Source organism: Zootoca vivipara, chromosome 2 (assembly GCF_963506605.1).
Source record: "Zootoca vivipara chromosome 2, rZooViv1.1, whole genome shotgun sequence".
Classification (NCBI taxonomy): domain Eukaryota; kingdom Metazoa; phylum Chordata; class Lepidosauria; order Squamata; family Lacertidae; genus Zootoca; species Zootoca vivipara.
The window spans coordinates 68,716,692-68,741,381 of NC_083277.1; the positions used below are offsets into that span (position 1 = coordinate 68,716,692).

General features: G+C 43.9%; 1 protein-coding gene across 4 annotated transcripts; it reads left to right on the forward strand.

The window, feature by feature from the left end:
* Window positions 1-2,213: 2,213 nt before the first annotated feature.
* VDAC1 (voltage dependent anion channel 1) lies at window positions 2,214-24,690 on the forward strand. Of its 4 annotated transcripts, none has more exons than XM_035105436.2 (10): window positions 2,214-2,382; window positions 12,023-12,092; window positions 13,489-13,538; window positions 13,712-13,864; window positions 13,961-14,013; window positions 17,902-18,129; window positions 18,727-18,877; window positions 21,423-21,480; window positions 22,491-22,611; window positions 24,672-24,690. In XM_035105436.2, the coding sequence occupies exons 1-9, from the start codon at window positions 2,275-2,277 to the stop codon at window positions 22,580-22,582; spliced, it is 963 nt and encodes a 320-aa protein (XP_034961327.1). In that variant the 5' UTR covers window positions 2,214-2,274; the 3' UTR covers window positions 22,583-22,611; window positions 24,672-24,690. The 4 variants fall into 4 exon arrangements, with proteins under 4 accessions (XP_034961327.1, XP_034961326.1, XP_034961325.1 ...); XM_035105435.2 differs by lacking the exon at window positions 24,672-24,690 and adding an exon at window positions 23,323-23,454; XM_035105434.2 differs by lacking the exon at window positions 24,672-24,690 and having other exon boundaries at window positions 2,215-2,382; window positions 22,491-23,454.

Sequence of the window (24,690 nt, forward strand, 5' to 3'; positions counted from 1 at the left end):
CCTAATTATTATTATTATTATTATTATTATTATTATTTGAATTCATTAATCAATTTATCTTGTTCAGGGCAACCCAAAGCGATTTGCAACTGATATAGTAACTTCCCTATAACAACCTCACATATCTAACTTGCCTGTCTGGAGATTTTTTACTCGGATCACAAAAGCATCAAACTCAATGATCAAAGCTTCTCATTCTCCCTTCCTCTCCAGATCCATCCCTGTTACCACCCACCCTGTCAACCAGGCATGAAGCTTCTCTCTCCTGCTTCCCCTGAATATTCATTCCATCACCATTATGCAACTTCCCTTTATTCTTTGGCGATCACTTGTAGCCAAGTAAGATTGTCTTCCATGAACACAGTCTTAGAGGTGTGTCCTTAAGTGACTGTGGAGGCCAATTCTAGATCCACACGTCCTTCCACAGTGGGGACATAGGTTTCCGGGCAGGAGTTGATCATAGTGAGGGTTTGCCAAATGTTCCTTCCTCTTAGCTTGCTTTCTCCCTTTCGCCCTGAGTTTGTGTTTCTTTCTACGTTGACTTCCTCTATACAACATGGCGAAAATATGGCCCTTCCTTCCCTCTCCCATGCTCTAGTCATCTACCACCTGAGCAATTGTCACCATTTTCTTCCCCCTATTTCAGTCCCAAGGGGAAGAGCTGCAGTTTAGTAGTAGAGAATCTGTTTTGTATGCAGAAGGTCCCAGGTTCAATCCACAACATCTCTAGGTAGGGCTGGGACTGGGAGAGAGACTCCCTGCCTGAAATGCTGGAGAGACACTGTATTATCCACTAAGTTTGTCATTAGTATGAGCTTTCGTGTGCATGCACACTTCTTCAGATACCATGCATGCACACAAAAGCTCATACCAATGACAAACTTAGTTGGTCTCTAAGGTGCTACTGAAAGGATTTATTATTATTATTTTTGTTTCGACTACGGCAGACCAACACGGCTACCTATCTGTAACTGTATACTGTCAGTGTGCATAATACAGAGCTGAATGGAACAATGGCCTGATTAATCTACTGCTGCAACCCCCGCAATGCTAAAGCATCCATGACAGATGGCCGTTCAACCTCTGCTTAAAAACCTCCATCACCTTCCGAGGGAGTCCTTTTCACTGTGGAACAGCTCTTAATGTCAGGAAGTTCCTCCTGGTGTTTAGTCGGAATGTCTATGTTTTATGTCCTTAAGGGCTGCTCCCTATCATTTGATGGCCAGTACTAATGTGGTTGGACAGTGCTCTCGAAGCCACCAACATGAGTCTGACCAAACTGCGGGAGGCAGTGGAAGACAGGAGTGCCTGGCGTGCTATGGACCATAGCTGCCAAGTTTTCCCTTTTCTCGTGAGGAAGCCTATTCAGCATAAGGGAAAATCCCTTAAAAAAAGGGATAACTTGGCAGCTATGGCTATGGTCCATGGGGTCACGAAGAGTCGGACACGACTAAACGACTAAACAACAACTAATGTGGTGGGTTCCTGTGCCACTCCGTCTTCTTGTCTGCACTGTCTGCAAGACCTTCGGATACCCTTGTGCTAGTCTTGCTCGCGGGCTGCCCACTGCGAGAGCCGGACGCTGGTCTAGAGACTGAGGCTTCACTGGCCTGATCCCGCAGACGCTGCTTACGTTTTTGGACAGCTCCCCGTTTCCACCGGGCATTCTTGCCATGTATATCCAGAATTAACGCCAGCCTCCCGCTGCCTACGTGCGAACGATCCTCACTGATTATCTGGTGAAGCGATCTTTGCTCTCTGGCTTTTAACGGATTTCTAGCTGTTTTGGGTGTTCTATTCGCTTGGAGACTTGTGTGTGTAAAGCGAGGAATAAATGCTAATAAAGGCCACCATTTCTAAGCGGGAGCTCCGCTTGGAAGCGAGGGCCACCGATTTCGGTTGGGAACGAGGCATTTAACACCACCTCCTCGCCACCTCGTCTCAAACTGCAGCAGCGGCCCGGGGAAGAAAAGGCGATGCGCTAAACCTGAACGATCCGGCGACTCCGCAGGCGCCCGCCTCCAGTGTCGCGCTTGGCAACCACCGTGCGGCTTAAGACGCGAGAGACGCCGCCGTTGACTCATTGGCCGAGCCGCTCCCTTCGCCCGGAAAGCCCAGCCCCGCTTCTTCTGCCATCCCCCCCTCTCGTCCCCGGCGCTCAGCCTATCCGCGGCCGGCGAGCGTCCGACGGCGGCGCAGTCACGTCCCTCTGCTCGGCTGGGAGGGTCCGTCCGTCTGCCTGCCTTCCTGCCTGCTGCCCGTGGCTCTCCCGCGATGCTGGCCTCGGCGCCTGCAAGATCCGCCCCGTTCCACGCCGCCTCCGTCGCCCCTCCCGCCGCTGCTGCTCACCAGAAGCCTTGCTGCGGCCACGGCAAAGACACGGTAAGGAGGACGAGCCAGATCGGCCGCTGCTGGCGCCGGGGCTGCAAGGCAGCCTCTCTCCGGGCCGCTGCAGGGATCGGGAGGGAAGGCGAGCCGGGGCAGGCGGCCTTGGCGTGGCTACTGCTACCCTGCCCGCCGCAGCTGGAGAGAGGGATGCTGGGGGGAGGAGAAAGCTTTGCGCCACTGCAGGCCTTGGGAGGTGGCCGTCACGAGGATGGCGAGGAGAAATCGCCTTGCCCTCCAGCGCGACCCCTGGCGCCTTGCCCTTTCTATTTCAAGGCCGCGAAGGCTGCCTGATCGGCACGCCGCCGCAGGCCCCGGAAAGCCCTAGACGAGGCCGCCTCGCTTCGCCGCCGCCGCAGCCAGAAGCCCTCTCGGGGGCCTCCCTCGTGCGCATCTGCTTCCCATCAAACCTCTTCCCGTCTCTCCATCCTTCCCTCCCAGAGGTGACTGGCTGGCCCTTGGGCACCTCTTCTTCCAAGCCAGCGCCATCTGCGTGCCAGCCCATCCCCGCCGGGGGCTCCTGGAAGACGGGGACGAGGGTGGTGGTGGTGTCTGCCGCTCCCTTTCTCCCCGCGCTCAGCAGCACCGAGCTGTAGGTGACCTTCTCTGTGCGCGAAGCGTGCTTCGCGCCGACTCCATGTACTCTTCTTCCTCGCTGGAAAGGCCTCCAGCTGAATGCTCCTTGCGCTCCTGGGCAGCACATACCCAAGTAATAGCCAGGCCAGATGGTGTAACCCCGGGGTAGGCCACAGACACGGTAACGTGGGTTTGGCAAGGTCTAGATGCAGCGCACAGGTAACAGCGTCGAAGCCTTTTCTGGCTACCTGTTAGTGGGTGCTGCTTCCCTCCAGTTTCCTCTTTTCAGGTTCTTCCCCTTGACCTCTAAATGCCCTCAATGTCCTTGCTTGTTCTTATATCTGCTGGATGAAGGCAAAAGTTCAATGGGTGGAGAACATGAAGTCATGAGGTTTTGCCCCAATTGGCTGGGTGTATTTGAATGTCTTCAAATGGATGTAGATAATTCTAAAGGAATGTCATTTAAAAAACAAATAGCAAGGGTTTTTTCAATATTCAAGAGCATGGCTACATCAAATTGCACTGTCTGCAATGGGAAATACCTTAATTCTCAGATTGATTTTGGGGCTATCTGAATGTGACCTGTTTTTGCAACTGATTTTTGCAACCATTATGGCTGGATGCAGATTGTATTTGTTGCTCTAGGCAGAAGCCTAGGCATTCATAAGTAGATAGAGTTCTACAGTGCCTATTACATTACATATATCTAGCAAATAGACAGTTAATTATATGTGGGATATTTCTAACTTTCCGTGTATAGTGTCACAATCCTTTTTGTTTGTAATAGAATTAAACCCAATATTAACTACTAGCACAAATTCAAAGCCGTTGGCAACCAAAGGTATGGGGATAAAACATAAATGTGTGTTTTGAAAATGTGCTTTGGCATTGAGCAAAACTGACACATGACATCCAATTCTAAGCATGCTTTTAAAAGTACATGTGAGACTAATGTTTCTTTCACACTTCAGTATGGAACTGTGACTTTTTTTTTTACATGACATGCTAAATTTCATCACACCAGTGGCTACAGTGTTCATTGGACAATGTTGCTACTCCCTCATCCTTTCTGCACATGTGTGCTTCTGTTCCAACTTGATTCCAACTTGATTCCCCCGTGAAAATGGCAGGAAAAATCTGTATGCTAATTACCACCTCTAATTTCGTCATTTTGCTCCTGCTATTATTTTTGTTTCGTTTAGTGGGGTGGCAAACAGATTCTCTCCCCCCCCCCAGTACTAAACTTCTACTGTATTTTACTAGAACTATCCTTTACCTTGTGTGAAAGCCATAGCTGCCAAGTTCTCCCTTTTTTAAAGGGAAATTCCCTTATGCTGAATAGGCTTCCTCGCAAGAAAAGGGAAAACTTGGCAGCTATGGTGAAAGCTCAAATATAATGCAGAAATTAACAAAAGGAAAAGGAATAAACTGCTGTGGGAATGCAGCCTAGATATGCCAGAATAAGGATGAAGGTTCAAATGCACATTTTGTCAAAAGCAATGCAGAGAGATAGCACCCACTTTCAGATACATATGAGACATATGTCCACAGGTTCCTGATTTGGCAGGTGCAGAAGTCAGATGTCCTCAGCTGGTTCAGGAAATCCAAGGGATTGAAGGCTACTGTATGAAAGAAGCATGTACACTGTCATATGTAAATATTCTGGCTGCCAGTACAGGTGTTGTCTTCCAGACAAGTGTCCAAGGAGCAAAACAGACTCACATATTACATTTAGCAGATACTGATCTCAGTGGGAAGTTACACTGAGGCTATTGTTTTTCAGTTGCTCCATTTGCATATGCCTCTGGTCTTTTAGCAAGGCATATACTAGTGATGTGCTTTCCTTTAATTCTTTCAACAGAACTGTTCATGTGTGGGCAACATTGGTGAAATCTTCTCCAAGGTGCCTTGCTAAAAGGCTTCCCAGCAGTTTTCATAAAGTCTGTAGCAGAAATAAAGCAACACATTTTAAAAAAGACACCTAGAGGCAAAGTAAGAACAAAATCTAATTCTTAAAACACAAAGGAAGAAGGTATTAAGACATCCCCTGAAAATAAGCCACAGTGTTTTTTTTTTTTTTGAGGAAAAATAAATATAAGACAGTGTCTTATTTTCGGAGAAACACGGTATATGATGAAGCTACAGTTAGATTCTCAGCTATATATGCAGATTTAAGAATAATAATAGAGTTCAATGCCACTTACTAGTACGCTTGTCTAGGCTGTCAGCCTAAATTTTATACATTATTATTTAGTGAATTAGCTATGCTAATAAAAATAATAAAACCTGCTTTCATCAGGGCAGCAAAACCTGTGGCCTTCCAGATGTTGTTGGACTCCAATTCCCAGCAGCTCTGGTCATCATGGCCAATGTTCAGGCATAATGGGAGTTGTAGTACTTAATATGTGGAGCTAAAATTGTTTTCTGAATAAAAATCCACGGTGAATCTGTAAACAAGTTCCCTATCATTTCAGTGGCATGTCATACTGTTGCTTTGAAGGAACATATATTTTAAACACAAAGCTCTGCCCATGCTTTCTTTATTTGAGAAATGATACACTTGGGCACATTTTTCATTCCTGTCCTCCTCCCGTATCCTCGTCCAGCTAGGGGGGTGGAGTCAGAACTGAGTGCTCACAATGCTGTATTCAGATTTTGATAATGAGTATATGAAAGGTAAGGGACGCAGGTGGTGATGTGGGTTAAACCACAGAGCCTAGGACTTGCCAATCAGAAGGTCGGAGGTTCGAATCCCCGCGATGGGGTGAGCTCCCGTTGCTCGGTCCCAGCTCCTGCCAACCTAGCAGTTCGAAAGCACATCAAAGTGCAAGTAGATAAATAGGTACTGTGTGCTGCTCTGGTTCACCAGAAGCGGCTTTGTCATGCTGGCCACATGACTTGGAAGCTGTACGCCGGCTCCCTTGGCCAATAGAGCGAGATGAGTACCACAACCCCAGAGTCTGTCATGACTGGACCTAATGGTCAGGGGTCCCTTTACCTTTACCTTTAAATGAAATGTACATCAAGATTGCAGGATGGATATCACTAGAGAGAAGGCAAAGAAAATCCTCAAATGCACAACATAAAAGCACAGAGCCAGAGAACTGTGCACTCACTGTCCTTTTACCACCTATGGAAAGCAGGAGCTGAGTGCAAACTGTTTCTCACCAAGGAACATTAGATGCAAAAGGCGAGGATTGGTAGAAGTCAAATACTGACTGTGGGTAGCAAATATGAGATAGACATGACCTAGGTGACAGTGGAGATAAGATAAGGCTAGCACTGTTAGGAATGGGTCGTGTGTGTGTGTGTGTGTGTGTGTGTGTGTGTGTTTATATAGATGTATGGGAGGGAGGCTTGGTATATGGAGAAGAAATTGGGTCCATTTTGTTTGTTGTTTATTGAAATGTTTCAAAAAAGATACAATGAAAGAAACCCCCCCGCCAATTCTCAGCAATGCAGTTAGTGATAACGGACAGGTAGCATTAAGTCTCCAATGTCCCATTTTTCTCCCTGCCCCATGCCTTTCATGTCATTGATGTGCCAAGTTCTGTGCCTTAAATAAGGCACAATTTACAGTTACTACATATATTGATTTGACTATTCTGGTAATCAATTTTTTACAATGGAAAAAAGATTAAGAGAGAAAGAGGAAAAAAAACAAATCAGTGTAGGTGATGCAGAGGGGGCAAAATCCATCTTTTCAGTCTGCAAAAGGTTCCAAGAAATTCTGTGGGATATTTTGAAATGTATATTCCACCTTTCTTTTAATTGCTTGTGAGCTGCAAGATCTAAGAGGTCTTTCATCAGGAGACTTGGCAACTTTCTACTTCTGCAGTCTGATATGTTTGGCTCTGACTTCTGTGGTGGCCACATCTCTGTGCTTTAGACATTCCCTATGTAAAAGGTATGGATTCCAGCCTATAATAGCCAGGAGAAATTATTCCTCTGTAATAGGAAACATTTACAGGTGACTGAACAGAACCTCATACATATAGTGTGAACAATTGCTTGGGCACTACTGGAGTATGTGGACCAAGTTAGCAGATGTAGGATTTCTTCCTCAGCGGGTTATGTATGTAGTCTGAGAGTCACTAAAGTGGCTGCTAGCCATCATGGCTAAGCTCTGCCCCAGTGGCTGGAGGCAGTAATGCTTCTGAAAACCAGTTGCTTCGAGCCACAGGAGGGGAGAGTGTTCTTGTGCTTGAATCCTGCTTGTTGGTTTCCCATAAGCATGTGGTTGGCCAGTGTGAGAACAGAATGCAAGACTAGATGACCCTTGGCCTAACCAAGCAGGCTCTTATGTTCTCATGTAAAAATATTACAGTATCAGCAAATGAGTAGCAAGGCATTTTCCTACCACTTCTGTGTGGTCAGGTCAAGTCCCATGCAAAATGTCACATCAGTCAATATGACCGTGAAGTCTGCATGTGGGTTAGAGCTGGAATTTTTATGGAGGTTTGACTGTGGAGCAGGAAGTCAGAACAAATATTAGTCTCTTGAATCGCCTTTGTCTTTAGTAATATGAATGTGTTCTGTGGGCTGAAGGGCTTAGGTTTGATTGCTTTCTGCACCTGTTCACACAGTAAGTCAGGGAGAATAAGGCAGGATTCAAGGTATGTAGCAATTCTTTGCTTACAGTAGCTTTGTGGCAAGGTGTGCTACCAGTGTTTGAAATTGGCCAAGCTCCAGCCAAATTTTCCAGCTGACTTTTGACCACTTGCAACCAAGTGAAGATGGACTGTCTTCACACACTAATACCCCATCCTGTAGAATTCTATCAGTTATATTTTATCTGCACAATTGGAATGAATTTCTGGAACCAAAACGCTTTCTCTGTGCAGCCTGAGCAGCAGCAGTCACCATTAAGGGGAAATAATAATAATAATAATAATAATAATAATGATAATGATAATATATTATTTATACCCCGCCCATCCGGCCAAAAAAGGGAACAGAATGGACTGTCCCTGTGGACTGTCCCTGGATCCAATCAGTTTTCTTATTTAAGTTCTCAGAGTTCTTAACCTTGCTCAAGGTTGTCATCTGAACTAGCCAGATGTTTACCTGAGAATCAACCACAGTCAGTCCATTGTTTGAAAAATAAAACTTTAGAGCTGTCTTACCCCAAAATAGCAACTAGACATTCCGTTTTGGCGACGGCAATCTTGGTTTAAGGAGCCATTTGGCACCTAGCTTACATATCTGAGTTTCTAACACTGTGTGCTACCGTACATCTTGTTCTGGGGGGGTTACTGCTAACCAGCATCAAGAAGGTACTCAAATGCAGCAAGGAAAGCTGAATTACTTGGAGAAAAACACAATATTATGTGATGAAGACCAAACCTGAAAACTTCTTTGTACAAAGCTCCTCCTATTGGGATTGATTGCCTTAGTTTAAACACTGTGTCAAGATCAGCCCTGACATTCTGTAGCTGCTGGCACTTTAGGATTCTGCCACAGTCTCCAGACTCCTGAAAATGACACATTACTTGTTACTGTTTACCTTTCTGAGTTGTGAGAACAGGATGCTGGACTTGGTAGGCTTTTGGCCTGATCCTGCAGGGCTTTTCTTGTGCCCTTAAAATAAGATAAGTGGGTTTTTTTAAAACAGCAAATAATTCCTTTTGGTTTAAAAAATGAACTGTTCCATGCTCAAGGGTCCAGAACAATTTCAACTTGTCATCCTGTTGTGGCTATGCCAGGCATAGGCAAACTCCGGCCCTCCAGATATTACAATTCCCATCATCCTTGACCACTGGTCCTGTTAGCTAGGGATGATGGGAATTGCCGAGACCACATAACACCGGTCTTGAAAGATCTACGTTGGCTCCCAGTACGTTTCCGAGCACAGTTCAAAGTGTTGGTGCTGACCTTTAAAGCCCTAAATGGCCTCGGTCCAGTATACCTGAAGGAGCGTCCCCCCCATTGTTCTGCCCGGACACGGAAGTCCAGCTCCAAGGGCCTTCTGGCGGTTCCCTCATTGCGAGAAGCCAAGTTACATGGAACCAGGCAGAGGGCCTTCTTGGTGGTGGCGCCCGCCCTGTGGAACGCCCTCCCATTAGATGTCAAGGAAATAAACAACTATCTGACTTTTAGAAGACGTCTGAAGGCAGCTCTGTTTAGGGAAGTTTTTAATGTTTGATGTTTTATTGTATATTTAATATTTTGTTGGAAGCCACCCAGAGTGGTTAGGGAAAACCAGCCAGATGGGCGGGGTGTAAATAATAATATTATTATTTTCAGTGAGAGGAATATACAAGAACAAACTTACTTTTCTTTTAGAGGGAGGCTTCTTAACCCGAGTATGAAGGAACTCCAACCTATTCCTGCCAGGTGCTGTTTCCTAAAACAATTAGCTTCTAAAGCTTGCTACCTGACTTTGCTTCCACAACATCTTTTAAAAATGTAATAATCCTATAAATTGCAGAATCATGAGGTGGGACAACAGATGCCAGAGTTTAGTGTTGCTAAGTCAGGAGCGCTTAACACTGACTTGCATTTTGTCCCTGCTATTTCAGTCTTGGTGATATCCTTGAACCCCTAGGGATTGAGTCATGTGATAGCTTTATCACCTTCAAGGCTGGGATCAGACACTGACATGCAGTTTCACTTATGACCCGCTCAGAGTTCACATTCTGAGATCCCAGGACTGATATATAGGGGCACTTACAGGCTGCCCTGTTAAGACCCTGCAGCCCCACTCATTAAGCTCATTGAACTTTCAACTTGTGGAGGCTGACAGTTGTCTTTGAGCTATAGCAGGCCTAAAACGATTGATCAGCTCTTGCACAGAGGAAGCAAGTAACTTTTCCTCCCCTTGATGATTCATATCTCAATCGGGGTTAACCACAGGAAAAAACACTGATATTGTCTATTTCAGACACCTGATCCCCTGTGAAGTTAATAGTTGCTTAGAACTCAATTCTCATTAGATGCAGGATTATCTTTTAATATTCCTTAATTTCAGTAATTGCATAAGATGGGGTTTGGACACCTCCCACTGCTTCGTAGTTATAGTTTAGATTGCTGCATTAAGCTGGCGTGTCATGATCGATTCATCACACAGCCATCACTGACGTTTCCTGTGCTGTGGTGGCTTGCTTGAAAAACCCTGGAGCTGATCCTGGTGACGTGGCTTTCTTCAGTTCTACCTACTGGTGTTTTAGAATGGATTTGTAGCCAGTTGGAATAGAAGTTGTCCTGACTGATAGCTGTCACATCTGAGCACCACGAAAACATCCTTAAAGGAGCTGTTCCAGGTATTGTTTACTCCAGCTCACACTAGTATAGCAGTGGACAAGTACAGCACTGGAGAAGGAGGCCTAGGAAGACAGTGCTTGCCGCATGGAAAGATGCATGCAGATCTAGTCACTCCAGACACCTGTAGAATCTTGAGAGGTCCCTTCTCTGACCTAGTGCTCACATTCAGGTCAACTGCTTTTGAGATCTGTCCATGGAGGCACAGGCCAATTCTGTGTCCCCCGGCTGCAGCACACATGCCACACCAGGTGGCTAGTTACACTGATTCTCGGCCTTCGGGTCTTTCATTTTGCTAAAGATCTGATTAGTTGAGGAGCATCTCTTTTAAGTTTACTGAGTTGGATGGCAGGCTTGGAGCACCCTGGAGACGGTCACAGAATAGTTAAGTTAATATCGGGTTTGTATCTCTCAATCAGTGTACCCTCAAGAATGTTGACTATGTTACCAGGTCAGAAAGATGCTTTGTAGCTTGTTTTCTTGGTTTGCTTGATGTAGCAGTTCAATTTGAGCCAGAAGAGACTCTTGAGACTCTTGACTTATCTAAGAGTGGTATCCAACTCTGGCATGCAACAGCTTGTTGCACTTAGCGCTTCAGGCTGTGAATAACTGCTAAAGTACCTATCTGACATATGTGCTCTGGTATTTCTCTTGTAAAAGCAAATTGCTCCTGGTCTGGAGCCAAAATAAGCAACGACTTAGTGGTGTTTGCTCCAAAAAGGTTTAGGGACACGCACCATTTGGTGTTCAGCATATCCTTACTTTGCGTTCTCCTATGGTAAATGATTCTGTCTGTGACAAAGCCCCTGAAATATGAAATAGATCCTCAATGTCTGTTGCTTACTGGCAAAATAAATTATTCTGTGTAAAGCTTCTAACCTATGGTGTGCAGCTAGTAGTATACTAATGGATCTTCTAATCCATTTACGAAATGAGGGTGGAATCTTCAGTTTCTACAATAAACAATGTGTAATGAGTCAGATAAGCCTTAAGGCACTGTTGCATATTCATCTGGGTGAAGGGTAAAAGATTTAAGGGCTCATGAGTTGGGCCTGTCTTGGTTATTGCAAGGCAAGTCTACTTACGTGTAACATACTGGCCTTGCAGGAGGAGAGCAAAGATGCTTTAAAATGTCATTTCATTGAGCTCAATTATAAGATTTGTTAACCTCATGTGGTTATAGGCTTGATTGCTATGAAATGTATCTCTATGGTTCCTGTTCCTAAAGAATGATTGTTTTTAGAATAACTTTTATGTTGTTGCTGTTGTTTAGTTGTTTAGTCGTGTCTGACTCTTCGTGACCCCATGGACCAGAGCACGCCAGGCACTCCTGTCTTGCACTGCCTCCCGCAGTTGGGTCAAACTCATGTTCGTAGCTTCGAGAACACTGTCCAACCATCTCGTCCTCTGTTGTCCCCTTCTCCTTGTGCCCTCCATCTTTCCCAACATCAGGGTCTTTTCCAGGGAGTCTTCTTTTCTCATGAGGTGACCAAAGTATTGGAGCCTCAGCTTCACGATCTGTCCTTAGATCCAGATCCTAATATTGCATAACTTTGATGACTTTGTTTGATTTTGTTGACTGTTTCTGCTAGATGCTTTGGGCTTCAAGGCTAGCAAAGTCAGCTCTGTTCTTGATTGTGGGGATTGTTTTTACATTGACCAGTGGGTAACATGAAAAAGGCTTTAATTAGTAGTCCGCTTTTTGGTTAATTGGTGACTGGACCTGGAATGACAAAAGCACCGTGGTGTTTGGATTATCCACAAAACTATAACTCAAGTGTCTTCTCTCTTTTTTTGGCAGAAAATGGCTGTCCCCCCTGCTTATGCTGACCTAGGAAAATCTGCTAGGGACATCTTCACCAAGGGATATGGTAAATATTGCCGCAAGGAAATGGGTGGTCTTTCACTGGTTATCTGGGTTGTTGATTTCTAGGATTTCACACAACTATAATTGCAGTTTCTGGCCAGTTGTGTGTGTTATAGATCACAGTCAATATACGTAGATCAAACTGTGCCCTCAGAACAGGTCTTTCCCAGTATGCACTAGCTTCTGGGCATCATTTAGCTCACTTAGCATAGCTGTCAAGTTTTCCCTTTTCTCCCGAGGAAGCCTATTCAGCATCAGGGAATTTCCCTTTAAAAAAGGGAGAACTTGACAGCTATGTCACTTAGTAAACCTTCTGACTAAAGATGCACAGGACCTCTCTGTCTGTACCCTGTTTCTCATATTTTAAGACATACCCATAAAATAAGCCATAGCAGGATTTTTAAGCATTCAAGGAATATAAGCCATACCCCGAAAATAAGACATAGTGATAGGCGCAGCAGCAATGCCGGCCGCGGCAGGAGGAGGAGGAAAAAAATAAGACATCCCTTGAAAATAAGCCATAGTGTGTATTTTTGAGAAAAAAATAAATATAAGACGTGTCTTATAATATGAGAAACACGGTATTTATGAGTGTAGCTCATGTCCTTCAAGGTGTAAATTGCAGCAGAGGGATGCAAAGAATTGTTCTCAGATGTAGCCCCCACTTTGTAAAAAGCCTATCTAAGCCCATCTAACTGTATATCTGGAGGCAGTGTTGGCAACTGTGTATTTTTGAATTGTTTTTCAGTGGTAGAGACAACTGGAGACATGTCCCTTTTTTGACCAGACTGAATTAACAATTTTATCCAGCTGCTGCCAGCCTGAGTAATCAGTCTTGTCACTTCACTCTGTAACCTGTGGAAGGGAATAAATTGGGGCCAAGTCCCAGAATTTGTGTACTAAAGATGGTGTTGTGCATTTGGGGGTTTTCTTTTGGGGTATTTATTTCAGCAGTTCGCCTTCTGATCCTTTGAAGAAAACTGTTAAATATATCATAGAATCATGGATCTCATCATGTGTTCCCCCATTATTCATTTTATTTATATCCCGTCTTCCAGTACTGCCTCACAACATGAATTAAAACAGATACAACTGAAAACACTAATCAATAGAAATATATAAAAATGCTGCAAATAGTCACATCTAGCTCAGTTTACTTCTTGCAAGAGCAGCAGCAAAAGTTTAACATGTTTATGCTGATTGTCCTGTGGCTAGATAATATATTATGTGAATATAATCATATTCCACCTTCTTGCAAGCTGTAGAAATTAGTGTAGCTTCTTAAATGCTTTTCTTCCTGCATAGAAGACTTACATTTTATGAAAGTTCAATCAGAAACACTGCTTCCCTCTGCCCCAGATGGTTACTGACTTCATTCTGGCTTATTTATATTTTCTTAGGATTTGGCTTAGTAAAGTTGGATTTGAAAACAAAATCTGAAAATGGACTGGTGAGTAGAGAAAGTCCAAACATGATTTTTTTCATGTCATTTTAATTGACATTTCCAATAAAGCAAGATTGACTTCCAATACAGCAAGCTGCCACCTGTCTACTTGGGACAGGGGCCTGTATATTTTTGTAACTCTAAGGTGGCTTTGTGAAAACCCTGCATTTTGTCCTTAGGAATTTACAAGCTCAGGTTCAGCAAATACAGAAACAACCAAAGTTTCTGGAAGTTTGGAAACCAAGTACAGGTGGACAGAATATGGCTTGACATTCACAGAGAAGTGGAACACAGACAACACACTAGGCACCGAGATAACTTTAGAAGATCAGGTGAGTGTTACATTGAAAGATGGCAGTTTTTCATCTCTTTAAGCTGTTATCCTTTCAAACTATAAATGCAATTGGTGAATTTCTTTTTCTGTTCAGCTTGCACATGGACTGAAGCTGACCTTTGACTCCTCATTCTCTCCTAACACTGGGTAAGGAGTGGGTACATTCATACAGTAGAATAACCTTTTTGTTGTTCTTAGTTGCCTGCTTAATTTGCTTTATCTTTCCAATCTGGGCTGCATTAGTGATTATCCTTTGTGTGCGACCATCTCTTCCCTTTTCACGAAGGTCTTTTCTTTTTGCAAACTTCAGTGTGGTGCTATTTAAAATAGTTATCGCTTGGGCCAGTTGTCATAACTGCTACTAATTTTAGCCTAAGATAAAGGCAAAATACATCTTCCAACAGCCTGTAGTGCAAGGTCTGTCTAGTGCTACTTAACAATAACTGTCTCACTCTTTACCACTAAGTTGTGCTATTTGGGATGCCTCCTCTTCCCCTGCCCCAGCTGGAATTCTGGTCTCCATTCTTGCAGGCTGTAATGCTAGATGCCTTTGGTGGGTTGAACGGTTTCGATGCTGTGGCTGTTTCCTGCATATTATGTGGGCCAGGAGGATTAAGCAGCTGGGAGATTATACGTACTTAATATTTGTGTGTGTGCGTCTTCATTTTTAGCATCCTTTCTAAATGCTCCTGATGTCAGAATGTAGCACAGCTAAAAGTAGTGCATTGCATTTCCAGTAATCAGGGCTGCATTCATTATGCATGGTGTCCCTTTCCTGAGTTGTGGATGTTCAGTCTCAGAATGATAACTGAATATCTGCTCCATAGACTTCACATTTGGCTTTGGAGCATCATTACAAACACAGGTTTTACTAGCAGTTCTTACCTGGATGGGAATAAAAAAATGTAAAATGACAGAGCACCTTTGCTAAAAGCACCAGGGGTTAATGTGGCATCCACCTTAGCATTGACACAAAGCTCTAAATAAGAGATCCACTAAAATTATTAAATTAAATAGATCCTTTTAATTACTGGTGTGATTTTAAAATGTCCATTTGGGAACTAGCCATTTTAAGGCCCAATTTAGACATGGTGTTAAATGCACCTCTTGGTTGTTGCATATTTTTGGTTTCAAATTGGGGTGTGTATTGATTCGCTTTGGGGACTGCGGAATGTAGGATAGGAGTGGTTTCACTCCTTCTTCCTCAACCATTGTGCTAAATAAAACTGCTCTCTGCAGAGCTGCTATTCACCCAAGACACAGGGAACACTGATTTTCATCAGAACCACAGTGGCAAATAAAAGAATCGCCTCCCCACTCCAGCATCACAGTCCTGATGAAAACTGGTCTCCCTGTACTTGCCATTAGCAATGAAAGGACAAAAGTTGCCACAGCATGTTGTGTGCTTAGTGTTGCATGAAGTGTGGCCCTTCGCAACCCAGTTTCAGAAGTTGCATTTTCAAAACAGCTGAATTACTGATCTACTGAGCGCTAGATCTTAAAGGTGGGTAAGACACAGAGCCATAAATCTCCTTTCCAAGTGAGTGGGTATTGAGAGGAATGCTTCTGTGGACTGGACTCCAGTGACAGGTAATCCTTTTCACAGTCCTCCATGCTGTCTTTGGTGGATGCTGTCCTACTGCCTCATTGGCGGCACAGCAGAAACCACACAAGTGAGCGATGAACCTCAGCCTTGTCATTCCCTTGGTGCAGGTGTCTGCAGACTTTGACTGACGTTCATAACCAATCAAAATGTCACCACCAGCCACACCTCTCCCCTGACCTGGTACCTTGGAGCACCCCTGAAGCCCTGTATGAGGTCAAAGGAGACCCTCCCCCATCCATCTTTCACATTGGGATGGGATAACCTGCCCCTGATTTCCACAGAGGAGCTATGGAAAGCTGCACAGAGGAGACTGGCTTTCTGCATGTTGGGATAACGCCCCAGCGTATCCATGGGCTTCAGTGGGGAAAGACCCCGCTCTCCTTTTATAACTGGGTCCCCTGATGGAGTTTGGGAGTTGAAAGAGAGGGTGTGTGACATGCCTGGCAAAGAAAGATAGGGAATGGCTAAGGAAGTTTCCCTTGTGGCTTCCAAGCAAGACCGCAGGGCGGATGGGAAGAGAAGATGGAAGGTGGCTGCTTTCTTGAGATGCTAGTTGGGACTGTTCCCGACTGTCCCTTTCTCCATCAGTGCCACACGAGCATCCTTTAGGGAGGGAATATAGTTCAGAGGTACAGCCTGTGCTTCACATGCAGAAGGACCCAGTTGAATGCCCAGCGCAAACCTAATGGCCCAAGGGTCTGAGTATAAGGCAGTTTCCAATGTTCCTTGCATGCACAGCATCTCCAGCTAGATCAGATAACAGGTAATAGGAAAGTGCTACCTGAGACTCTGATGGGCCACTGCCAGTCAGTCTAATCAGTTCTGGGTTAGATGGACAAATATTCTAGCCTAATATTAGGCAGGTTCCTGCCCATATAAGGCTCCTTAAAAAACCACCACACTGTTCAGGAGTCACAAATGTCAGAAACACACGTGCTTTCAATTAATCCCAGGGAAAATGGAGGCAGGCCAGCATCCTTTGAATTAATTATGTGGTTAAGTGACACCATTTATATAAATCAGTGGTGGCCAACTTCCAAGAGACTGCGATCTACTCACAGAGTTAAAAACTGGTAGTGATCTACCACCATTTGGGGGGTTCAGGTCAAAGTTGTTGAGCTTCTTTAGGAAAGAGGAAAGTGACGGTGAGCTTTTTTTAGGAAGGAAAGCCCTGTTTTTGGTGGTTCAGGTCATTTTAGGGGTGCAGGGCTAAGATGTTGAGCTTTTCTTAGGGGAGACAAAGTTTTTTAGCATCTTTGGGGGGAGCCACTGATCTACTGGTGATCTACCACAGACGTCCAGTGATCTATCGGTAGACCTGTTGGACATGCCTGATATAAATGAAGTAGTGAAAGTGTTGCTTTCACTGATAGCACCTGCCTTCAGTGAGCCTTGAACTGTGATCTCTTGAGGTGGCTCTGAGGTTTGCCTCTTCTCCAAACTTGAGATGGAGGCGCCGGTACGTGAAAGAGGGATATGTCTGCCGATTAGTGTAGCAGTCACCCTCCTGGGGTGCATGTCATGTCGAACCACAAGCTGCTACACCTGGGTTTCGGTCTTGGGTCATCTAAGTGTTCCATTTGGCTTCAGTGTGAATATCCAGGTTAAAATAACGCTGAATGAGTTAAGAGGGAAGACTGTGGTTGATTGATAACAGATAAAAAAGTAGGTCCTTAATTTAACCAGCATGTGGAAGGGTGCCTGGTAATAAAGGCATTGCAAGTAAAATGTTTGCCAACCATCAGTTTGAGTCAATATATTCAGATAATGTTCCAAATTTTTTCCCTAACTTACTGCATTGATCATTAGTCCGCTGTATTGAAATAGTGCAGTGCCTATTTCAACAGCTCAAAACAGGACTGACTGCTGGTTAGAATCATAGAATTGGGACCTCAAAAGCATCCAGCTCAGTCCCCTGCTGATGCAATAAATTTGTTGCTGTAGCCTGCATGATAGGTGGCCATCCAGTTTTTGCTTTATAAGCTCTAATAATGGAGAGGCTGAAAAAATTGGCCCACTTGTTTCAGCCACCAGGTGCATGGTGCATGATGAGGTAGTATCTTAAGATAGCTTATGCATGGTGACTATAGCATGAAGGGCGACTCAGCATACAAAGAAAGAGGTTAATTTGTGTTGGCCGTCTCCACCAAGGTTTCTGGTGGTGGCAAGAACATAAGAGAAGCCGGCTGGACCATGTCACTGACTCTAGTTCAGCGGTCTGTTCTGAAAGTGGCCAACCAAAATGCCTCTGGAAAAACCACAAGCAGGATCAGCACCTCCCTCCTGTAGTCTCCAGCAGCTGATATTGAGAAACGTTTCTGCCTCCAGCTGTGGAAAATGCGTGGAACTGGTACATAGCAGTGAGGGGGAAATAGCTTTCGAATGCATGATTTTTAAAAAAGTAATATAAAGCATGGTTTTCCTTTTAGGAAGAAGAATGCTAAAGTCAAGTCTGGATACAAGCGGGAACATATCAACTTGGGCTGTGACATGGATTTTGACATTGCTGGTCCTTCAATACGTGGTGCCTTTGTCTTTGGCTATGAAGGTTGGCTGGCTGGTTACCAAATGACTTTTGAGACTGCTAAGTCCAGAATAACTCAGAGCAATTTTGCTGTTGGTTACAAGACCGATGAATTTCAGCTTCACACCAATGTGTAAGTACTGGCAAGATTGCCTACTGGGAAAGTATTGTAAGAAAAGGAAGAAGTGATGGAAAGGAAGGTGATACTGTTTCTTTATCAATAACTTGGATGCTTTAAACATCACTATGTGCTTTGGTCAGAGGAAGATTGCATTTTCACTTATCCAAATTTATATTTATACAAATATATAGGACCTTCCAGATCATTTCTAATTCCAGATGAAGGGTTTTGGAGATCTGGGTTTAGAAATGATCTGGAATGGATGACGGACTGATGTTCACACTAATTTATAGAAGAAATAAAAAGTGTGAAAGGATGCTGTTAATGTATTTCCTTCATGTGTTTTATTAAGCACTATGTATAATTGATTGTCATTTAGACTGCCCTTCATCCTACAGGATCTCACAGCAGTGTAAAAATGATGAAAAGCTAAACAATATAAACATTAAAAAAGAGTAAAAGCTATGCAATATAAACATTAAAAAAGAGTAAAAGCACAGCATCCAACCATTAAAACAATTCAGCAGCAAATTATAAACATAGCCATGCCTAGGCTTGCACTCTTCCCACAAATGACTGTACAATAAGGTATGAAAAATGTTCTTACAGGAATGATGGCACAGAATTTGGAGGTTCCATTTATCAGAAGGTGAATAATAAACTGGAAACTGCCGTCAATCTTGCTTGGACAGCTGGAAATAGCAACACCCGCTTTGGAATAGCTGCCAAATATCAAATTGACCCAGATGCGTCTTTCTCTGTGAGTAACATGTAGACACTCATTTTCCTTGAGATTTATTCCGTTACAGAAGTTGACTGCTTAATTCTCCTGGAATTCCAAGGCCATTTAGCTGAAATCACCAGAAGCAGCTCAGCAGGTGGGGTGGAACAGCTATGCCGGCTTCCCAGCAGGTGGGTTTCTGTTGCTCCCTGCAAAGGGCAAGGTGGTGGGGAGGTTGGTGCAGTGCAAAAGCATCAGCAGAGCCAGTCCTGCACTTCTGCCAATGTACATACCTTCCTGCTGCCCTCCCCTCCCCTCCTGGAGATCAACAGCAACCCATCTGCTGGGTCACCTACCTCACTGGTAATCACTGCTTCCTCTTGCTTCACTTCTCAAGCTAGGTCCAGGCAAGGAAAGCAGCCCTGAGAGAAAAGAGACACCAGCACCTCTTATAAACACTATTTTTTTTTTTTTAAAAAAAATGGTTTCCATTTGCTTTCCCCTTGATGTCACCTTTCTACATTTATTTCCCCTAGTTATTCAGCTGTATTCATATACATTGGGTGTTAACAATGTGGAGACGTTGATAAGAAAACAGATTGTATCTGAGCAAAACGGCTTTGTAGATTTAGCACTTTGCCTAGTTGCTCATAGCGAGTAACTATCACCACCACAGGTCTTCTCACAGCTGCTGGGCAGAGATGTGTATGCAGCTGCCGTAGCTTCACTCAGTGCTGTGCTATGGCAGTTGCACAGACAATTTCCTCATCGTTTCCTTTGACTCATGAAACTACTGGCTAAAGAATAGAAGGGAGAATGAGCCAAGAGGTTTAACAAACCTAACGTATGTGTGTTTTGAACTGGCAGTACTGCAAGAGCTGCTGTAGCTGTTGCTGGCTCTCTCTCTCTTCCATCTGCTGACTCAAGTTCTGAGGCTAGGCAGAGGCAGATTTAGGGGAGTGTGTCTGGTTAGCCCGCACTGGGCACCGAGCTGAGAGGTTGCCGCAACAATGACTTAGAATGGAAGGCAAGGGGGGCGCTGAATTTTGGTGTCGCACAGGGCGCTGCTGATATCTGAAAGCCCAAAATCTGCCACTGGGCAAGGAGGAGGAGGAGAGGGCCTTCTTGGTAGTAGTGTCTGTCCTGTGGAATGCCCTCCCATCAGATGTCAAAGAAATAAACAACTATATGACATTTAGAAGACATCTGAAGGCAGTCCTGTTTAGGGAAGTTTTTAATGACTGATGTTCTAATGTATTTTTAATCTTTTGTTGGAAGCTGCCCAGAGTGGCTGGGGAAACCCAGCCAGATGGGCGGAGTATGAATAATAAATATGTTGTTGTTGTTGTTGTTGTTGTTGTTGTTGTTGTTGTTGTTGTTGTTCTTGTTCTTGTTCTTGTTATTATTATTTATAGGGCCAAAGGTTTCCCGTGTCTGATATATAGGCTTGTGTCCAATGTTAGTTCTACTCTGAGTAGCCCATTGAAATGAATAGACATGGCTAACATAAACCCATTAATTTCACTACTCCATGTAAAATTTTGTTGGGTACAACTCGTTGCCCCACAATCACATCTTAGTCATAACATTTTTTAATTTTTATTTTAAATCTCTGCACCTGGAAAAAAAGAAACCTCTACATTTTCCTTCCCGGGGATTTTTTCCTTCCTGGGGATGTTTTATTATGTTTTTAATATTCTGTTGGAAGCCACCCAGAGTGGCTGGGGAAACCCAGCCAGATGGGCGGGGTTTGTTTGTTTGTTTATTTTAGCCCTGCATGTAGCCTCAGTAGCACTGATGCTCTAAAACACTGGTCTTTACTATGGTGGCTGTGGCTGCTCGTTCCACTTGTGGACAGGTGCCTGACATGGCCCCACTGGGGAGGGCAACGGGGGTTGGCAGTAGAGGCACGAGGGCAGCGCGAAAAGCAGGATCAAATACACAATCAGAGCTGTGGTAGAAGTTGACGACCCCTTTCATTAATTATTTCCTTGGTTGGAATACCGCATGGTGCACCTGCAGTAGCTGTTCTGGAGAGTGGAAAGCGAGGGCTCTCTTGTTCAAGACCAGCCTTTCATATTTTGGCTGCAGTATAGAGGCTGGATGGTAACTGGACGACTTGCAGAGAGCTTTTAAAATGATTCCTGGCAGCAAAACATCATGCTCAGCCTTAGGTTCAAATTTATCAATGGGTGGGAGGGTGGGGGTGTAAGTTTCCATTTGCTTTCCTTTTACACTGGCAGCAAGCCAACACCCTAAGTTCATTCTACTTGTGCCATTTGAGCTGCAAGCCACAATGTTGTACTGAGCAGCTGGAGAAAACTTTTGTTCAGCAAAAGTAAAGAGTTAGGAAATGCATTAGTAGTCTTTTGCACACTTAGCTGATGGGGGTGGGCGGTGGGGGCGGGGGGCGGGGAGACCTATTGAACTCAACAAGACCTGCATTTTCAAATAAATATCCACATGCTTTCCTAATTCCCAATTTCCTTCCCCTGAGCAAATAAACTGTCATTTCTGTTTTCCACAATTCTTTTTATGACCTGCAACAAGAAGTTTGAACGATATCTTCACTTCTGTTTTTCAGGCTAAAGTGAATAATTCCAGTCTGATTGGTTTAGGATATACTCAGACTCTGAAGCCAGGTACGCATGGAATAGGATTGTATTCAATTCTGCTGACCTTTTCTGTCCAAATGGTTATGGTAGAAAATGACATGTGTGCTTTTGTTGTATGCCTGTGCCGTCTGGAAAGCCTGATTATTCTTCAACCCTAATGATCAGTTCTTTCAGGCTTTATTTTTTATCTAAATTTGAATTCTCCTAGCCTCTTGTGAAGGCGACTGAACACTACTCCATCTGGTTTTTATATTTTTTGCTGTACTTCCTCAGATAAATTGCCACTACAGTGCCAATAACATTAAATCTAAATTGACAGTTCAAGCTGATCAATCTATGTAAGAATTATGGATACAGTGGTACCTCGCAAGACGAATGCCCTGCAAGACGAATTTTTCGCAAGACGAATGATTCTTGCGATCTGATGGTGACTCGCAAGACGAATTCGTTTTGCGAAACATTCGTCTTGCGAATCGCGGTTTCCCATAGGAATGCATTGAAATTTAATGCGTTCCTATGGGCAAAAAAGAAAAGAAAAGAAATTTCAATGCATTCCTATGGGAAACCGCGATTCACGAGACGAATGTTTCGCAAAATGAATTGACTCGTGCAACGAATTAAATTCGTCTTGCGAGGCACCACTGTAATTGATCATGCTTTGTTGTAGTCATTTGCTTGGATCAAATCTAAAATACTGAAAGAGGGTGAGTCAAAGGACAGTGTTGCTAATGCTGATATCACAAGGAGTGGCGAGCAAATAGCTAAGTGAGGTTTTTTTTTGTAGTTGTACTGAAGTTATGGAACCACTGTTCTATATTAGGAAAGTATTAATTAACCCCCTTATATCCATTGTATGTCTAGTTCTTATACATCTCTCAAATAGGGTTCCCATATGTCCAGAATTTCCCGGACATAGCCAGAACACGGTAGTCAGAAACTGTGTCCGGGAGGAAATCGCTGTCAGTTTGTATGCATTGCCCTTACGTTCCTAAGTATGAATGCTCATATCTTCTCTCTCTCACTGTTTTGCCGTGCAGGTATTAAATTGACACTGTCGGCTTTGTTGGATGGGAAGAATGTCAACGCAGGTGGCCACAAACTAGGTCTAGGACTGGAATTCGAAGCATAAAAGAAGGAATTGTACCACCATTATTTCTGGTGATTAATTCTGAAATACTATACAGCATAGCTACCTTCCGAATTTAGTGTACTTTTCAATGTTTTATGTCTGGGATGCAATTATTGCCATGTGTCAGTCATGTTGAACCTGGTTAAAGAAGGCTAAGCTTCAAAGTGCGTGTGTTCAGAGAAGGCCGGTGATGCTTTCCCCCCTCCAGTTCCAGGGCTTTTGGGGGGGGGGGGATGTTGCTTATTAGAACGCCATACTTACCAGCTATTAATACGAAGGTCTGATTTGTTTGGAATTCATGCTATGAGAATGCCAATCTATCCAAGTGCTTGGGAAGCTCCTTTTCCTGTCACTTGAATTAGCCGGCTTTCATTCTGTGATGGAGTGTTCAAATTTGTCTGATAAGGGGCTGCTCAGGCAGATGGCATCATACATGTTTAAGTCTTACTTAGTTCTCCCTCCTACACCTTCAGCTCTCTTCCTACACCAACAGCTTGTCCTTGGAGTGCTTTAGAGTGTTCACTTCGTATAACTTTGGCGTGTAGAAAGTTTGATGTGACTCAGCCAATACCACTTAAAAATCACATCCTGTGTTGTGGTTCTTTCCATTGCACTCATTCTGGAAAAGCTTGTACAAGAAGAGCCATAAGCAGGGAAGTCTTTTGTAACTGTAATCACCTAGTGACGTTGCATTAAACAAGATGGACTTTGTTTTTATCTCTTCTTCTCTCTCTTTTTAGAAGTTTAATGGTTACATCTTCAGTCTTCCATCTTTTTTTGTGTGTGGCATTAGACCCCAAAATGCTGTACTGGACACCACTTAAAATGAAACAAACAAGCAAACCCAACTTGAATAAAACATTGAAACTTCATCTCTAATTGTGTCTGTTTTCCTAAATAGTTTAGCATCCCCATCTGTGTTCTTACAAAATGCAATGGCTGCATTTCTCTTTATCAGTGACTTGGATGATGGGCTTGAGGGCACCCTGAGCAAGTTTGCAGATGACACCAAATTGGGAGGGGTGGCTAATACCCCAGAGGACAGGATCACACTTCAAAATAACCTTAACAGATTAGACAACTGGGCCAAAGCAAACAAGATGAATTTTAACAAGGAGAAATGTAAAGTACTACACTTGGGCAAAAAAATTGAAAGGCACAAATACAGGATGGGAGACACCTGGCTTGAGAGCAGTACATGTGAAAAGGATCTAGGAGTCTTGGTAGACCACAAACTTGACATGAGTCAGCAGTGTGATGCAGCAGCTTAAAAAGCCAATGCAATACTGGGCTGCATCAATAGGAGTATAGCATCTAGATCAAGGGAAGTAATAGTACCACTGTATTCTGCTCTGGTCAGACCTCACCTGGAGTACTGTGTCTAGTTCTGGCCACCACAGTTCAAGAAGGATACTTACAAGCTGGAACGTGTCCAGAAGAGGGCAACAAAAATGGTCAAAGGCCTGGAAACGATGCCTTATGAGGAATGGCTTAGGGAGCTGGGTATGTTTAGCCTGGAGAAGAGAAGGTTAAGGGGTGATATGATAGCCATGTTCAATATATAAAAGGTTGTCATATAGAGGAGGGAGAAAGGTTGTTTTCTGCTGCTCCAGGGAAGCGGACACGGAGCAATGGATTCAAACTACAAGAAAGAAGATTCCACCTAAACATTAGGAAGAACTTCCCTACAGTAAGAGCTGTTCGGCAGTGGAATTTGCTACCAAGGAGTGTGGTGGAGTCTCCTTCTCTGGAGGTCTTTAAGCAGAGGCTTGACAGGCATATGTCAAGAATGCTTTGATGGTGTTTCCTGCTTGGCAGGGGGTTGAACTGGATGGTCCTTGTGGACTCTTCCAACTCTATGATTCTCTTGACAACTTATAGGTGTCCCCCCCCATCTGTTGTAAGACAGAACAAACAGATGAGTCACTATCCCAGTGAAGTCCTCAGTATGAAAGCTTTTGGTTATTATAGAAACAAATGAGGACCCCCCCCCAATGTTGCAGTAACCTTCTAATAGGTATGCTAACTAGTCATATTCTCCTCTAGGACACTTCATGACTCCTTACTGTTTCCATGTTTTCTTTTCCAGTTTGACCCTCAACATTTCA

Bases quoted from the DNA above. Each gene is read 5' to 3' on its own strand.
- VDAC1 (XM_035105436.2), top strand. From the start codon at position 2,275: ATGCTGGCCTCGGCGCCTGCAAGATCCGCCCCGTTCCACGCCGCCTCC. The intron at 2,383-12,022 runs GTAAGGAGGACG...TTTTTTTGGCAG, and splicing joins GCGGCCACGGCAAAGACACG to AAAATGGCTGTCCCCCCTGC. The intron at 18,130-18,726 runs GTAAGTACTGGC...ATGTTCTTACAG, and splicing joins TTTCAGCTTCACACCAATGT to GAATGATGGCACAGAATTTG.